The sequence below is a fragment of the Ictidomys tridecemlineatus genome, chromosome 11, assembly GCF_052094955.1.
Source record: "Ictidomys tridecemlineatus isolate mIctTri1 chromosome 11, mIctTri1.hap1, whole genome shotgun sequence".
Classification (NCBI taxonomy): Eukaryota; Metazoa; Chordata; class Mammalia; order Rodentia; family Sciuridae; genus Ictidomys; species Ictidomys tridecemlineatus.
Genome location: NC_135487.1, coordinates 131256615 through 131274579, shown reverse-complemented (window position 1 = coordinate 131274579; position 17965 = coordinate 131256615). Strand labels below are relative to the sequence as shown.

The 17965-nt window shown below is 44.0% G+C and overlaps 1 protein-coding gene across 2 annotated transcripts; it reads right to left on the bottom strand.

Moving 5' to 3' along the window:
* Positions 1–8796: 8796 nt before the first annotated feature.
* Mcl1 (MCL1 apoptosis regulator, BCL2 family member) lies at positions 8797–14411 on the bottom strand. Of its 2 annotated transcripts, XM_005331169.5 has the most exons (3): positions 12859–14381; positions 12391–12638; positions 8797–11748 (listed from the first exon to the last, which is right to left on the bottom strand). In XM_005331169.5, the coding sequence occupies exons 1-3, from the start codon at positions 13523–13525 to the stop codon at positions 11632–11634; spliced, it is 1032 nt and encodes a 343-aa protein (XP_005331226.1). In that variant the 5' UTR covers positions 13526–14381; the 3' UTR covers positions 8797–11631. The 2 variants fall into 2 exon arrangements, with proteins under 2 accessions (XP_005331226.1, XP_040143462.1); XM_040287528.2 differs by lacking the exon at positions 12391–12638 and having other exon boundaries at positions 12859–14411.
* Between the last annotated feature and the right edge of the window lie 3554 nt (positions 14412–17965).

The following is a 17965-nucleotide window of genomic DNA, read 5'->3' as shown; positions in this document are numbered from 1 at the left end:
CAAGTGGCTCTCATCTGGGGTTTGTTTTTTTCCTCTCACTTGAAAGCTAGGACTCAGTGCAGCCCCTGTGGACTCCTTCCTCTAGACAATGTGGAAGTTCTTAGGAAGGGGAACCTGACCCCAAGCAACCCCTTTTCCTGGCCCCCAAGACAGGGGTTGTGTGGCCAGACACCTCTGCTAACCTCTGAAACTCTATGGAGGGTCTGAGAGAGGAAGCTGCCACCCAAAGGGCAGAGAGATGTGGTGGAGGAGCCCCTAGTTTTGGTGTGGAGGGGGAATTTAGGGAAGAGTTCAGAGGAACTAGACCCCTGAGAATCAAAATGGGAGTGTGGTGGTGATAGGGACACATTTGACACGTCAGAGATCAAGCATGTAGATGGCAATGCATGTCTAGGACTCCTCATTTTCAAATATTTGCTGGGGGACCAGATGGTGGTTCTAGTCCAGGTGTATTTAGGGGTAAACTATGAGGTCTCAGAAGTTCAGCTGGAAGCTGAGGGTGTAGCTCAGTGGCAGATCATGCTTAGTATGTGATGCCCTGGGTTCATCCCCAGCCGCCCCCCCCCCGCCCCCCCAAAAAAGAAAAAGAAACAAAAATTCATTTGGGTCAGGATTCCTCTCCCTTCCCCCTCCCAGCGGGTAAATACCCACCCAATTTAAGCTGCAGACTTCGGGCTAAATTTAGCTCCTAGACTTCCCCAACCCCCTAGTCTTGCCTCCCTTGTAAGCAGGTGCTCACAGCTGCAGGGGTGGCCGGATTCCCTTCCCCTCTACTCTTTCAGGTTCAGCCTCTCTGATAACTGGGAGTGAAAAGCACAAGAACTAGGCTGCTGGCCCACAGTTAGTTCAAGAGTGTCTCAGTCTTAAGTCATGTTTCTTCTTTCAGAAAACACGTATGAGAAGTAAGGTTGAGGATTTAGGTAGACATTGCCAGCCGAGGGCCAGAGAACAAAATGCAGATCCTCTCCAGCAGATTCTTTTTAATTTCTTGCTCTCCATCTTAACATCCTCTCCCACCAGAGTAAATTGAACCATGGAGCATCTTGATAGAGTAGATTATGGTTTGGGGAGAAAAGATGTAGTAGTCATAGGCTTATTTCCTCTCTTCCCAAAATACCCCTCAAACAGGGGGTACTGGCACACGCCTGTAATCCCAGCGGCTCTGGGGGGCTGAGGCAGGAGGATCATGAGTTCAAAACCAGCCCCAGCAATGGTGAGGTGCTAAGCAACTTAATGAGACCCTGTCTCTAAATAAAATACAAAAATGGGGTTGGAGATGTGGCTCAGTGGTCGAGTGCCCCTGGTACCCCCACAAAAAAAAATACCCTTCAAATCCATCATCTCTGCTGCTGTGAGGCAGCTGGGTGGGGGAACTTAAAAGCATGAGGGGTTTATTTGTCACAGGCAAGTGATGAAGAGGTGAGAGACTCCTCCTTTATACAGGAAGTAGAAAGTCTCAGGAAAGTACCTAAGTCTATGCCTGTCAACAAGAGAAACAGTTTTGAGTTAACTCAGCATAACTGGCAACAATCACCAAACTGATCTTGGGTTCCTTGACCTAGGAGGTGGGGGACAACTCAAGAGGAAGGTATTTCAGGGCTGAGGTTTGAAGGTGGGTAGATTCGAGAAATATGAGACATGACAATCAGCTCCTAGGGAACATGTCACCTCAATTGAAAGGGAGGTACAGAAACAAGACAGATTAGCTCATTTCTTCTGAATGCCAGAGAGCAGTGCTGCAGTGGCCTGAGGAAGAGGCCCAGTAGTTTGAAAAAGGTCCCAAGTTGGAATTGTATGTGATACTTTTCTAAGCCTTGCCTGAATCCCTTAAGAGAGTTCAACAGAACTTTGAGTGAAAAGGGAAAAAAGGTGGAGAAATGAGGATTGGGGTGACTATAAAAAGGAGCAGACTGTTTATCCTTGAGATTCTAGGCTAACAGGCAGGTACAGGGCCTGCCCACTAATGGGAGCAGAATCCCCCTGCCCCGGGAGCTAGGTTGCTAGTTCTCTTCTTTTTGGATACTGGGGATAGAACCCAGGGGCACTTAACCACCGAGCCAAATCCCCAGCCCTGTTTTGTATTTTATTTAGAGACAGGGTCTCACTGAGTTGCTTAGGGCCTTGATAAATTGCTGAGGCTGACTTGGGACTTGCAATCCTGCATCAGCCTCCCAAGCTGGGATTACAGGTTGCCTCCCTCTTTCATCACAAAATGAGACTCCTCAGCTCTAGTTCAGGGTTGAGCAACATTTTTCTTTACAGAACTAGATGGTCAATATCTTAGGCTTTACAGGTCATCCCTCTGTTGCAACTACTCTCCTCTGTTTGTTGCAGTACAAAAGTAGCCACAGATGGATGATAAGTAGACAAATAGACATGCTGGTTCCAAGCAGACTTTATTTATGACACTGAAATTTAAAAAAAAAAAATATTTTTAGTTGTAGATGGACACAATACCTTTATTTTTATTTATTTATTTTTATATGGTGCTGAGGATTGAACCCAGTGCCTCACATGTGCTAGGCAAGTGCTCTACCACTGAGCCACAACCCCAGGCTCCACACTGAAATTTTTTTTTTAATATTTATTTTTTAGTTTTCGGTGGACACAATATCTTTGTGGTGCTGAGGATCGAACCTGGGCCACATGCATGCCAGGCGAGTACGCTAACGGTTGAGCCACATCCCCAGCACTGATATTTAAATTTTATACCATTTCAAGGTGTCATGAATATTCTTTAGAAAAAAATTTTTTTTTTCCCAGTTTGGAGATGGAACCAGAGTACTCTACTGTTGAGCTATATCCCAACCCTATTTATTTTTTTCTGTTGATACAGGTTTTTGCTAAGTTGCCAAGTCCTACCCCAGCTTCCTAGATCACTGGGAATAACAGGTGTATGCCACCACACCCAACCAAACAGGATTTTGTAGACTTGTAAGGAATAAGAATTAATAAATGCACTGGTTAGGGCTGGGGATGTGGCTCAAGCGGTAGCGCGCTTGCCTGGTATGCGTGCGGCCCGGGTTCGATCCTCAGCACCACATACAAACAAAGATGTTGTGTCTGCCAAAAACTGAAAAATAAATATTAAATAAATAAATAAATGCACTGGTTAAATGGCACATTCCTATAATCTGAGATGGAAGGCTGAGGCAGGAGGATCAGTTTGAGGCCAGCAATTTATCAAGACCTCAACTTAAGTGAGACACTGTCTTAAAAAAGGAGGAGGAGGAGGAGGAAGAGAAGGAGGGAATGAAAGAAAAAATAAATCCTAATTAACAGATTTTTTTTTCTAGGACAAACTCAAAGCAGTGTTTATGTTGTGTACTTGAAAGCAATGCAACTGCATGTCTTCTAAAAATAATCTTTACTTGAGACTTCTTACCAAATCCTTATTCTATATTACTAGTTTATAATTCAATAGCACTGATATGTGCTTCATAATTCATAACAGGGAAAGGAAGGTAGAAGACCTCCATCCTGTTTCAGATGTGGCTCCAACCACCAAACTTTGAGGTGGGGGTAAGGGTTAAAGCAGCAGGCAACCACTGGCTCCTCATCACAATTACCAAGCTCCTGTGCAGTACTGTTTGCTGTCTCTTACAACTGACAACAAGGGCTGGGGGTGTGGCTCAATGGGAGAGTATGTGCTTGGCATGCACAAAGACATGAGTCCAATCTCCAGCAACATAAAACAAACTGAAAGCAAGCTGTATTATTTCAAAGCGCGCACACACACACACACACACACACACAAAAAAAAAAACTGCATTTCAACACAAAGTTGTTTCCCTGTTTCTCTTCTCTGCCTCATGAGGGATTTCTGAGAAATGAGAAATTTCTCACTTCTCACAGCCTTTGCAGTTGTTTTTTTTTTTTTAATCATGAAGAGGAGTGGGGGGAGAGGAAAGGAGTTTTCTACTTAAGCATATAGTATGATTCCAAAACTTCAGAGTAAGGAAACACCCTTATAATATCTCTTCACCTGAGGTGTGCCCCACCTTTCCTTAGATCTGGGCTCTCAGGGTCAACAGGAAATAAACAAGATATCTTGCCCTCAGGAAATTTCAGTAACAAAGCAGTGAAACTCTGCAGCTGCTCCAGTACAGCAGCCCAGCTGTCTGCTCTCCTCCCATTTCCACCAAGGACAGGAGATGGGTGGGAACTGCTCCAAGCAACCAAAGGAATGGAAAATGCAGGATAGACAGGCATAGAAGATTCAAAAATAAAATACACAGGAAAGCAATGTTTCTGAGGGAAACTCTCTTTTTGTCTCCTAGATCAAAATACCTAAGAGTCAAAACCAGCTCAGTACATTACAAAATGTATGGCAAAAATTTCAAAACCAGCTCCTCCTAGCTGGGTGTGGTGGCTTATTCTTGTAATCCCAGGACTCCAGAGACAGCAGGATCACAAATTAAAGGCCAGCCTCAGCAATTTAGCTAGGCCCTAAGCAACTTAGCAAGACCCTGTTTCAAAATTTTAAAAAAGGGTGGGGATAGGGTTGGGGATATCATTCAGTGGTTAAGTGACCCTAGGTTTAAATAAAAACAAAAACCTAGGGCCCTGTAAATGCTGAGCAAGTGTTCGATCTCTGAGCTATATCCTTGTATCCTTGGCCTAAATGTGTTTTTCGTTTATTTGTTTTGCTTTTTTGTTACTGGGGATTGAATCCAGGGGCCCTTTTTCCCTGACCTAGTCCTTTTTATTTTTTATTTTGGACAGGATCTCCCTAGTTGCTGAGGGCTTGCTAAATTGCTTAGAATGGCCTAGAACTTGGAATCTGCCTACCTCATCTGGGGTGAAAAAAGTGAGTTCTTTACCTCACTGTATGAGAACATCTGTAGACCCAGCTATTTGGGAGGCTGAGGCAGGATGGCTTGAGGTCAAGGCCAGCCTAGGCAACATAGAGAGACTCCATCTAAACATAAAATTAAAAAATAAGTTTAATGAGAGAGTTTGAGTCCAATTTCTCCCCTTAACTGGAAGACCCCTGCCTTGCTGCCATGACCCCTTCAATTAAACTGCTTTGTTTTGTTTTTCCTCAGGTCAGGGGTTTGAACCTAGGAGCATTCTACCTGAGCTGTATCTCCACCCTTTTCCAGACAGGATCTTGCTAAATTGTCCATTCTGGCTTTGAACTTGTGATCCTCCGGCCTCAACCTCCCAAGGAGCTGTGATTACAGATGTGTGCCATTGTGTCTGGATGCCTTCTTTAAAAAAAAGTGGAGCCAGGTGTGGTGGGGCACACCTGTAATCCCAGCAGCTCAGGATGCTGAGGGCAGTAGGATCACAAGTTCAAAGCCAGCCTCAAGAATTTAGCATGACCCTAAGCAACTTAGTAAGACCCTGTCTCAATATTTAAAAATAAAAAGGGCTGGGAATGTGGCTCGGTGGTTAACCACCCCAGGGTCCAATCCCTAGTACCAAAAAAAGAAATATTTAATAATAATAATAATAAAGTGGAAAACTAATCTAAGGTGAAACCTAACAGTTAAATGTTTTTTTTCTCCTTGTCTGCTTCCTTGGCTCTCTTTCCCAGCACACCTTGTCCCCTGCTAACTTGAATAAACATACACATGTGACCACATGAGGGCGGGAAGAATACCAAGTGGGGGTGGTGAAATTCTGAATGGAATGCAGCCTCAGCCAGTTAGGGGGCCCTGGGCTGAGACCTCTGGCACTGGCTGTAGAATTATACAAGCAAAGAAGCCAAAACAATGAGCTCATGGGCAGGAATGCAGCTTGTGGGGAAGTCTGGGCGGCCAGAGCAAACTGGTTTTTTGAATCAGGGTGGGAATAGCAATAACCAAGTCTCCCACGGGAATAAAACTGGGGAAAGTAGCAGCTACCATTCAGCATTTTTGGGGTCCAGTTAACTAACTTCCAGGGGCTGTCCCACTTCAAAGTTGTTCTGCAGAGATTAGAGTGTTCCCAAATCTATACTCAAAAACTTGTTTCCCTCAATTTAGCAGCAGCAACTTAGCAAGACCCTCTCTCAAAATAAATTGTGACTGGGCTGGGGATGTGGCTCAAGTGGTAGCGCGCTCAGCACCACAGCACCACATACAAACAAAGATGTTGTGTTCGCCCGCCAAGAACTAAAATAAATAAATAAATATTTAAAATAAATAAATTGTGACTGGACAAATACATAGAAACAAATCTGATCATTACTTACAACTATGAAAAATGTGGGAAAAAATATTTAAATTTTAAAAATAAAAAGGACAAGGACTATAGTTCAGTGGTAAAGTACCCCTGAGTTCAATCCCAGGACCAAGAGGGATGGGGGTGGGGAGCGGTTCTGACCTGACATGGAAGTATGCTTGCCAGGTGGCTGAAGCAGGAATGGTCACTTGAGCCCAGATGTTTATGGTTAGCCTAATCAACACAGCAAACCAGTCTCCAAAAAATAATCAAATCTGATTCTAAGAGGTGTTTGATATATCAGCCTAGATGCAGGTTCCCAGCCCAGATCTTTGCACATGCTTCACATAACATGGGCTGGGGAGGTAGCCCAGTAGTAGAGCCCTCCCCTAACATGCCTCAGGCCTGGTATTGGGTCCAGAGCACTGAAATAAAACATTGTAACAACTTTGCAACTAAGAGGGAGGGAATTAAATTTTCAAATCTTGAAACTAAGGCCTTTGAACAGAGTGTGGGAAAATTCCAAAGGACTAAATGGATTACGCTGTGGATTACATGCCTGCAATTACTGCGACTTTAAGGGTTGAGGCAGGTGGATTGCAAATTTTTTTGAGGCCAGCCTCAGAAATTTAGTGAAAGTCTCTTGGGGGGTGGGGGAAGTTAGGAATTGTAGCTTAGTGGTAGCCCTGGGTTAAATCCATGGTATATCCCCCACCCACCCACTTCTGAAGGCATGATACACACACTAATTTCTGAAATCACTGGATAAATCAAGCAAAAAAAAAAAAAAAAAGTACTAGAACATTCAGCTGATCCTCTTGAATTCCAGGAATAAAATGGCCTGAGCTTTGGTCATCGACTGGAACTACGCTACACACGAGCTATACAAGTTATTTCACTTTGATTTTTGTAAAATTCTTTACCTGTCACAATTATTTTAAAGAAAACACCTTCCCCCTTTGGGACCCAGAGATTTAAGGCAAATGCTTAGTCTACACCCTATCACTGACAACACCTCCAGACCCAAGAGGTTCCATCCTCAGCACCACATAAAAATAAAATAAAGGTATTGTGTCAAACTACAACTAAAAAATATTTTAAAAATTTTTTAGTTGTTCATGGACCTTTATTTATTTATATGTGGTAATGAGAATTGAACCCAGTGCCTCACATGTGCTATGCAAGCGCTCTACCACTGAGCCCCAGCCTAAGAGAAGTTTTTTGAAAGGAAACAATATAAATGAAGACCTGCCTCTAAAAATCACAAAACAGGAACTGAAAGTTTGGTGGTATCAAATAAAGGGAAGTGTTGACTACTGACTCCTCTAGTGATTCAGGTTACCTAGTTACTATCTGATGAGTTTCTAAGGTGCTGTGCACACTGCATGCCTGTAATCCCAGCTGCTCAGGAGGATCTGAGTTCAAAAGTCAGGCTCAGCAACTGTGAGGCACCCAGCAACTCTATAAGACTACAAAATAGGGCTGGAGATGCAGCTCAGTACCCCTCCCCCCAGGGAAAAAAGTTCTTTAAGGTGTAAAACTTGTAAGACTTTTGCTACCAATACGCAAGTGGAAGCAAGAGCACTGGGCAGAACTTGACCCAGGCCAAGATTTGGAGCCTCCTGTAGGTCCTTAAGTGGGTACTTTTCTCCCATCACACCTGTATGCTTGGGAGGGTCATTTGTAGAAAGCAGCTTTATAATAGAAAATTATTGCCTTCTGGTAATGAAGCTCTAGAAGGGTGCTTTTGGGTCAAAAGGGATGTTAAATACACAACTAAATGGGAAAATGAATCTTTGTTTGATTAGCATTTTGTGCTCAGGGCTGAAAATCAGCATGCAAACCTCTCATTTGCACATTTCCATGGTGATTCAGCTCCCTTTCAAGATAGTTGAAAATAAGGGCTTGCTCAAGTTTTTGAAATTGACTATCATCATCATCTCCTTTTTTGGGAGAGGAAGGGGGAAAAGCACTTAACAGTACCAAGAACTTCCTCAAAACTTATTCTTCTAGTTTCATTTCAAAAAGTTAAGAGGGAACATGAAACAACAGCTTTTTATTTATTTATTTTAGATGTAGATGGACACAATAACTTTATTTTTAAAATATGGTTTCAGGGATCCAACCTAGTGCCTCTCACATGCTAGGCAAGCTCCCTACTTCTTACTGAGCCACCACCCCGCCCCATGAAATAACAACTTTAAGCAAACCCTCACCTCAGAAATATACTTGGTGACTCAAAAATCTGGACAGGGATTTTGACTTTTGTATTAAATGTATTGTAACTGAAGTACTAGAATCACTCCAAAGCGCAGTAGTAATAACATTTTATTAAAGAACCAACACCTTAACTCTCTCTCCCTCTGGAGGTAGCCAGCATTCAACATCCACATTCCTTGCTTTACCCCAAGACTCTTTTAAAAGATCGCCCCTATGCTCCATTGAATATGTATCTTACTTTCCTAAATAAACCTGCGTCTGGAGAGGAAAAAAAAAAAAAAAACAACCACCCAACACCTCTAATTTAAATGAAACTCTTTGCTCTTAATTAACCTATGCATATTTGCTCAGCTGACTTCCCTAACAAGGCTTGCCTAAGAGGGAGAAGAAAAGTATCAATAGAAAAGACCCATATCACACCTTACATTTGGAAAAAAAAAATGATTTATTTTCTCAGAAAAAAAAAAAAAACAGAAGTTAGGGAAACACACTACATTTTACAACCCACATTGATTTGTAGTTGGTCCCAATTCTTCCTGGAACAGCTGTCAAAAACACTAGCTGTTTAACCAGAACCAAAGTGTTCACCCCATAGAATGTACAAGGACACCACTAGAGGACTGCATGTTTTTCCCTGAGAGAAGCAGAAAACAAACAGAAGTCGCTGAGAAAGCCATTTCAAGCAGCTCCTCCCTTTTCCATTCTGGAGGATTTGCCTGAACTATGCAGCTAGTCAGCACTTGGACCACGTGCCTCTTCTCCCTATAAACCAATTGTTCCCCCTCTTCCCAAACCATTTGGGCTCCCTAACCCCTCAGTGTTCTGGACCCCAAATACCAACTAAGATCCAGTCTACTTAGGTTTCAGCAGTCACGCCTAGTGAACTGGGAAGTGGTGCTTCTAAACACCAATATATGTCTATGCCTTATTTCCACAACTGGATATGGGGAGACAGTCCTTTTAGTCACCTAAACCAGATCTTAAGATTAATTAAAAACTACATAAAGTGCTTTTAGGTCCTTAAGAGATAGACATGATATAAATAATTGGCTTATGATCAAGAATGATAAATACATAGGTAAAAATAGCTCTAGCAAGATGACCTTATGGCTCTGGAGATGGGCAGGCAAGGCAATTCTTCCCCATTACATTCTTAGTCATTTTATTCATACCTATTTTTATCTGGAGTCCACAGACTAAAGGTCATGTTTTGGAGCTGAAGCTTTCAAATGACCCTTATTACAACAGCTTTCTTCAGTTTACCACTAGCTTTTATAAAGACTCTTTGAGGTTGTTTTAACAGAGCTCACTTCTTTAGGTAACATTTAAGTGAGCTTACTCATATACAAAGGGGACTTCAGAAAGCCAATGTAAAATGATGTTCTCCTGAAAATTCTTAAAAGGACTTTTGAAACCTTTTCCCCCACAGAACAGGTTTAAAGCAACTGAAAAGTTATCAATACAAGAAAAAGAGACTTCCTCCCACTACCATTGACTTACTGTTCCAGCACCCATCACTACCTCTCAACAGGATAAAATCCATAAAAGATGAAGATCTGCTGACTCTTGGGGGAAGGGGGGGCATTAGGGAGGAAAGGGGTCACTCAGGTGCATAGTGCTGAAAATTAACAGGTCTAGTAAAATTCAGAGATGGCAGGGTAAAGATGCAGACATTGATATAAATATCTGAAGAGGGAGCAGAACAAGCAGCATATATTTCAACAAAGGACAGGAAGTAAATGTGTTCAATACAACATCAGGTTTGAAATGAACAGAGATGACAATGGAAAAATTCAAAACAAAGCTTGGGAATCATTAATAGAAAAGAATCAGTATTTCTTTTATTGATGTATGAGGCTTAAACCTGTGTTTGCACAAGCAAGCCCCATAATAGCACCATAGTTAAGACTCTAGCCTGCTTTTCCAAGCCATCATTTTACAACTTATTAGGCAAACAAGGGATCAAATGTCTTTCATCCACCTGATGTTATCTTTTTATAAACAATGCTAACAAGTCCCACTTGGAACAGCTGAAAATCTTTCAGTAAAAGCTTTAAAGATGAGCTCATTCACTCAGTCTAAATTTTGCCAGTTAAATTAGGTCAAATGTAAGGAACTCAAATGACTAGTTGCCTAATCAGAGCCCATTATTTTTAAGTCACTAGCCTACTCCCCCCACCCCTAAAAACAACCTCTCAAAACTTCACTTATTGAAAACCCATACATAACCAAGTGAAAGGATTAATTTTCATTCCACAACTTCTTAATCCCAGGTTTTCAAATAAAAACCTATCTAAGGAATACTTACCAATACCAGATTGGAAAATTAAAGCCTGCATAGTTATAAATCCGATTTGTCCCACTACAACCAGGTTGCATACAATTACAAATTGGTTCTGTATATACTCTAGAACTCACCTGGAGAAAGTTTAGAATAGAAAAGCTGTAAGCTAACTACAGAAGTTACAATTTTCAAAATTTAAATTCAAGACTTTTCTCCCTTTATGTTTGCAGAAATATTTTCTCTGTAAAAATATACACATTTTTACAGACAAATACATTTACAAGCTGTTTCTGTCCTAAAAAATGAGAATATTCCACATTTGTAACTAAATGAGCCTTAAGTCAAGTATTCATATCCATTACTATGCTAATGAGACTCATTCAAATCAAGCCAAAGTAGAACAGGCATAAAAGTCCTGAACACTTGGATCTTCTCTTCAAGAAAATATACCGGGGGAAAGCTAATCACAGAGGAAAAGCTTCCCTTCACTGTTGCACAGTAATGAGGCTTCTAGTCATAGCTCACTTACTTGTAGCTTAAACTTTTTTTTAACAGATCACTGGCATCCTTAGTACTTCTCTTTTCACACTATGGGAAATTAATGAATTCAGCGGGCATATTTAATGAATTTTATGACTATTCTGGCTACTGACGTCTCTTCTGGTTCTAGACAGGGAAATTAAGTTTTTCCACTAAATCTAACAGTCCTCCTCTGTGGCTTCCCAGTTTGCTTGGTGCTGAAAGTGAACTTTGCTTCTTTCATACAGTGAATTCTTCAAAGGGGACTACTTTTCCCATGTATTTATTCTTGTTAGACATAATCCTCTTGCCACTTGCTTTCTGACTAGGTTGCTAGAGTGACACTCTTGGAGGTTACAGCCTGTAGAGCTTGAAGTCCAACTTCCATAAATACATTTGATTTCCCAGAAGTTTTGGTGGCTGGAGTTGGTTAACAGTCAACTATTGCACTTACAAGGCTATCTTATTAGATATGCCAAACCAGCTCCTACGCCAGCAACACCTGCGAAAGCCAGCAGCACATTTCTGATGCCGCCTTCTAGGTCCTCTACATGGAAGAACTCCACAAACCCATCCTAGAAAACAAAAAAGAAAAGACCATTTTCAAGTATGGGTTTCTGCCCTCTTAAAAACACCACATACACAGAAAAGATGAATTTTAATGTCTAATAAGGCACCCCCACCAAAGCAGTGATGAACCAATTACTATTCATCTCTGGGCTGCAAAAGAGACATTTTTGGAGTCCTTCAGTAAATGGGCACCCATAACAGTTAAATGTCACTTTACTGTACTTTTGGTCATATTATGACAACCTAAAAAGACCACCCCACGCCAAAAATTACTACCTCAAACCCACCGCATAAGTGCTTAACTGTGTAGATCGGTATTTCTCACTGTGGTTAAGTACCTTCTGCATCAGAACCATCTGGGTGTTATGCTGAAAACACAGGTCCCATCCAATAAGAGGCCTCCTAGGAATGTATCTTAATGACTATACCCAGGGGACTTTTATTTCTTCAGGGTTTGAGTCCACGGGTCTGACGATTATCCGACTGAATTACAATAACCTACAGAAAACCAGGACCTCTGATACAATTCAGGACGGCCACACTCTCTCTACAAACCCCTACTTCACCAGCGCCGGCAGGCAGGGGTCCAGCCCGCGCCCGGGAGCCCGGAGTTAGTCGCCGCCGCGGCAGGCCTGGCCCTCACTTACCCAGCCTCTTTGTTTGACCAGCCAGTCCCGTTTTGTCCTTACGAGCACGTCTGTGATACTTTCTGCTAAGGGTTCAATGCAGCTTTCTTGGTTTATGCTCTTCAAGTGTTTGGCCACAAAGGCACCAAAAGAAATGAGAGTCACAATCCTGCCCCAGTTTGTTACTCCGTCACTGAAAACATGGACCATCACGCGAGACAGAGACTTGACATCATCCTCGTTTTTGATGTCCAGCTTCCGAAGCATGCCTGGGGAGAAAAGCACGCACGTCCTCGTGGCCCCTTTGTCTCGGCCGGGCCGCGGTCGCCTGCCCACCCGCGGCGGGGAGGTCGCTCTACACTGACGCTACCGAGCTGGGGCGGCCCCACTCGACTGCCATCCCCCCTTCCGCGTCTCTGGACAGGACTGCACTTCCAAAAGCACCGGGCCCGGCCCGCCCGTCCGGCCGGCCGGCGGGCGCCGCCTTACCTTGGAAGGCCGTCTCGTGGTTGCGCTGCACTCCGTCGCCGACCCGCCGCAGGGTCTCCAGCGCCTTCCTGCTGGCGGCCCCCGACCCGCGCAGCGGCTTCGCGTCCTTGGAGCCGGTCGCCTGCTCGCGGAGGTACCGCGAAATGATCTCCAGCGACTGCCGGTACAGCTCGTCGTCCTCCTCCTCCGCGGGCGGCGGCGTCGAGGGCAGCGACCCGTCCGCGCCGGGACTCTTGGCGGCCTCTCCAACGAGCTCCAGCAAGGGCAGGACCGCCGGCCGCTTCCCGAGGGGCTCGGGCTCGTAGCCGTCCAGCTCCTCTTCGGGCGACATGGCGGCGGCGGGGGCTTCCATCTTCTCAGGCGGCGACACGCAGTAGGTGGGCGCGAAAAAGAGTCGCCTCGCCGGGGTCGCGGTGACGTCGGGGACCTCGGCGCCAATGGGCACCGGCCGCGCGACCCTGCGGGCGTCCTGCGCCTGGGCGGCTGGGGAGCTTCCGCCCGAGAGCGCGCCGGCTTCCCCTCCCCCTGCCTCTCGCCGGGCCGCGGCCTCCTTCTCGGCGGCTAAGAGCTGCGCTCCCGGCGGGGTGGCGCCGCCGCTGGCCCCCAGCCCGGCGCCCCCGCAGTAGAGGTTGAGTCCGATGACCGCGTTCCTCTTAAGGCCGAACATGGCACGCCGCTACTACAGCTTCCAGTCCGTGCGAGAAGACTACGGAGGCCTGGACTCCTGTCTCGAAGGAGGCGGAAGTAAGGAGTGGGAGAGGCGCTCCTAGATCACGGTTTTAGAGCCGGTCCTACGCGCTGGCGTCAGAAAAACCGAAAAACCATAAAAGGGGAATAGGGGCGGAAGCTTCCGGAGAGTTGCGCATGGCTCTTACCGGCCGGGGCGGGGCCGGGGCGGCGACTTCCGTTCTCCAGGCCTCCGGCTGCCGGTTACGTAACGGCGGTTCCACGCTCTCGGGCTCGTGCGCCTCGGCACCCTGGTGCGGTGTTGGACGTGATCAGGTGCCTCCTCGGTCCACGCGCCGACTCGCAAGCCCCCGTTTTTGTGTGCCAGAGGTTTTGTCTGTTTTTCCTCTCGGCTGCTGGGGGTTCTACTCAGCGGCGCTCGGTTGAAGTTTTTGAGACAGGGTCTCCTAAAGTTCAGGAGACCAGGATATCTTGGAATTTGCCATCCTCCTGTTTCAGCCTCCCGAGGCGCTGGGATCATAGGTGTGCGTCATCTTGCCCGGCTTGTGCCAGTTTTCTTTCTTTCTTTTTTTTTTTAATATTTATTCTTAAGTTTTAGGTGGACACAGTATCTTCATTTTATATATACGTGGTGCCGAGGATCGAACCCAGTGCTTCGTGCATGTCAGGCAAGCACTCTACCACTGAGCCACAACCCCAGCCTTTTCTATATGTATATATTAGTCGTAGATGGATACAGTACCTTTATTTTATTTATTTTTATGTGGTGCTGAGGATTTGAACCTAGGGCCTCATACATGCTAGGAGAGCGCTCTAGCGCTGAGCCACAAATAAGCCTCAATTTTTTTTTTTTTTTTTTTTTGGTACCAGGGATTGAACCCAAGGGCGCTTAGCCACTGATACACATCCACAGCCCGAGTTTTTTGTTTTTTTTTTTTTTTTTTATAAGTTTAGAGACTGGGTCCTACTAGGTTGCTTACAGCCTTGCTAAGTTGCTGAGGCTGGCCTCGAACCTGCGAGCCTCTTGCCTCAGCCCCCTGGGCCTGTTGAGACTACAGGCGAGTGCCACCTCGGAGGTTGAGGAAAAATGGGATGAGGAGCAAGTCTTATGTGGGTTAAATAAAAGGGCAGTGTTGGGAACCTGTATCCATTTTGCACATTCTCAGCTGCTCTCAGTCCAGCCATGTTTGGAAATGGGAACAGTCCATGGACTTCCATAAAGAATCTTTTACATATAAAAGAAGTGATCCTCCACAGTTAAACTTTTTTCCTGTCTCCCTACTTTCCCTTCCCTCATCCCTCTTCCACTCTCTACTGCTATTTACAAATAAGCCTTACTGAATCAGCACCTCTTCTGAGCAAGCTCTTATTTTTTGTATTGGTAATAAGGCACGTTAACTTTAGGGAGAGAACAAGAATCTTATGTTATATGCCATGTATGTCAACTTCAATTGAAGGTTAAAAGATCTCTAAAAATAGTAATAGCTAAAATTGAGAATAAAGTACTTGAGGAACATAAGCAGGATAGGTTAAACAAGGTTCACAGTCATTGAAATATGGTTTAGCAGGGCGTGAGGAACAGGACTGTCATCCCAGCTGTTTTTTTTTTTTTAATTATTTTAATCTTTATTTGGTGCTGAGGATCAAACCCAGTGCCTCCCTATGCTAGGCAAGCGCACTGTCACTGAGCCACAGCCCTGGCCCCCAGCTGATCTTGAACTTGAAATCCTCCTGCCTCAGCCTCCAGAGTCGCTGGAATTATAGGCATGTGCCACCAAGCCCAACCCAAAATATTATTTTATCAGGTAGTGAAGTGCAAGAAAATTGAGGAAATAGCAAAAGCAATGGCTTTTCCTTTCTCAGAGGCTGTAAAAGAAATGCAAGTTTCACTTTATAAACCAAGAAACCTCGAGTCCACCAATTCTACTGCAGTTCTTTAGTTTACTCTTCTATTATGTCTCTTGAAATCTCCTATCAAACTGCCAATATTTCTTCCTCCCTTCCTCACAGAAAACTGAAGCGATCAGAAGAGAAAACTTCATTTCCCTTCACTAAATCTACTAATTTACTGCTGTTGTTCCCATCCTGTCTGCCTTTCCTGTGGTTAAAATGAATAAACCTCTGCTAAGATCAGCCTTTCCATGTGTGCGTTGAATCCCATTTCCTTTGCCTACTGATGTACTCGCAGTTATCCCTTTATATTCACACATCATCCATTTATTCCTGTTTATGGAAACATTTTCATCAGTATATAAACTTAATATTCTTTCTCACAAACTTAACCAAAATTCTTTAATACTGCTTTATTTGTTACAGGATTTCATATTGTGCAGGCTTTTCTTGAATTCCTGACTCAAATCTCCCTCCCACCTCAAACTTCTGAGTAGACTATAGAGCTTATTCTACCACATCCAGCTTGGGCTCCCTTTTTTTTTTTTTTCTTTGTACTGGGAACTGAACTCAGGAGTGCTTAATGTGACATTATGATAAGATATTATCTGTATTACACTTAACCACTGAGCCACATCCCCAGCCCTTTTTTTATATTTTATTTAGAAACAGGGTCTCACTGAGTTGCAAGTGCCTCATTAAATTGCTGAGGCTGGCTTTGAACTCCTACTTCAGCCTCCCAAGCTGCTGGAATTGTAGGCATGCACTACCAGGCCCAACTTGATGCTTCCTTGTATAGCAAAAACTTCAACCTCCTAAACTTATTTTCTCTCTTGAGCTCAGTTCAGTTAACTTTCCATTCCTACCACTCCAAAGAAACCATTCTTATAGATATTATCACTGGTCTCAGTGATCTTTTGCAACCTTCCTTTTACCTGACTTCAAGCAGTCTTTGATGCGATTGATTAGTGCATTTGGAACACTTTATTCATGTACCTTCTAGAGTACCATACATTCTTAGTTTTTCCTTCTTCCCCACTGTCTACTCTTTAGGTTTATTAATTTCTTGATGCTATCCACTTGATGAGAACACTCACCCTGCTTCCTTTTGTAACCCTACTTATGCTTGGCTCATGGCAGATGCTCCACTGTTGAATGGATAAATTGAAATGTTAATAACAAGATATATGTAAAGGTTAGAAAAGTGGGATGGGGCCATATTACTAAAGGGTTTGAAAGTCAGTCAAAGAGGTATTTGGGCATAAGCAGAATAGGTAAACAAGGTTCATAGTCTTTAAAATATGGTTAAGCAGGGTGTGGTGGCACAGGATTGTAATCCCAGCTGGCCTGTAATCCCACTAACACTAGGATACCATGATGTTTGCTATGATTTAACTCTATTAATTGTATTAGAATAGATTAAGAGAGAAAGGATTAGAGGCAAAGAAATAAAGTAGGAGGCCACTGCAACATGACAGCCAAGAAATAATGGTAAGCCAGGCATGGGCACATCCTGCAATTTCAGCAACTTGGGAGGTTGGGGCAGGAGGATCACAAGTGGGAGGCCAGCCTGGACAACTTATTGAGACCCTGTCTCAAAATAAAAATACAAAGGGCTGAGGATATAGCTCAGTGGTACAGTGCCTTTGGCTCAATCCCAAGTACAGAAGAAAAAAAAATACTGAGTGATAGTAAAGTAGAATTAGAGAAGGTCAGTTTAAACTCTGGAGGCAGAGTCCATAGGACTTAATGACTAAGATGATGATAGAATGTGACATTATGATAAGATAGTTATCTGTATTACACAAGGTAAATGGGTGGCTACCTTCTAGATTCTTAGAGAATCATTACTCTCACCAGTAGGCGAAAGGGTTTGTGCAGCAGAGACAAGAACCAATATGATCTCTTGGAGGTCCTGTCCTCAGGGAATTTTTCCCCCCTTTGAGGGGGGACTCATTATGTTGCCCAGGCTGACTTCAACTGGGCTCAAGGGATATGTCTCACTCAATCTCCTGAGTCGCACTTCAGGACTACCACTGTACCTATCTCTGCCTCTTTAGTAGCTGAGGTTATAAGCCTGTACCATTGCACCTGGCTTCTTTTTCTGTCAGGGGCTAGAAGGAAATTCTCCTTCAAAGAATAGCCTGACACTTACAAGAAACAGCCCCCTGGGAGACATCCTGTGGCCATCTGTCTTTCTGAAACATCCTGCAGTTATCTCACCTTGTGCAGGCATCCAGCAACTGCCCATAAGAGAGCTTCCCCATCCCCAGCATATAAATACCTCTGTGTGAACAATAAAAATTTGCAGCTTGATCAGACTCCTGTCTTGCTGTCATCCTTCATGTCTCTTGTCCCTTCATTCCTCCCCGCCTAGGTTCGCTGATGTGTCCTGCCAGTCCGGACATTTTTCTTTTTTAGGTTCCATATAAACTCATGCTCTGAGAGACTTTCTGTTAATGTAAATTTCCAGAACTACTGGAGTAACCTGTTCTCTTCCTCTAACCTAAGGCTAATAATCTTTTCCCTT

Excerpts from the sequence above, each read along its gene's own strand:
- Mcl1 (XM_005331169.5), bottom strand. The coding sequence starts at position 13,525 with ATGTTCGGCCTTAAGAGGAACGCGGTCATCGGACTCAACCTCTACTGC. Across the intron at positions 12,639-12,858 it reads CCACGAGACGGCCTTCCAAG|GCATGCTTCGGAAGCTGGAC; the intron begins GTAAGGCGGCGC and ends TTTTCTCCCCAG. Across the intron at positions 11,749-12,390 it reads TGGTCAAACAAAGAGGCTGG|GATGGGTTTGTGGAGTTCTT; the intron begins GTAAGTGAGGGC and ends TTTGTTTTCTAG.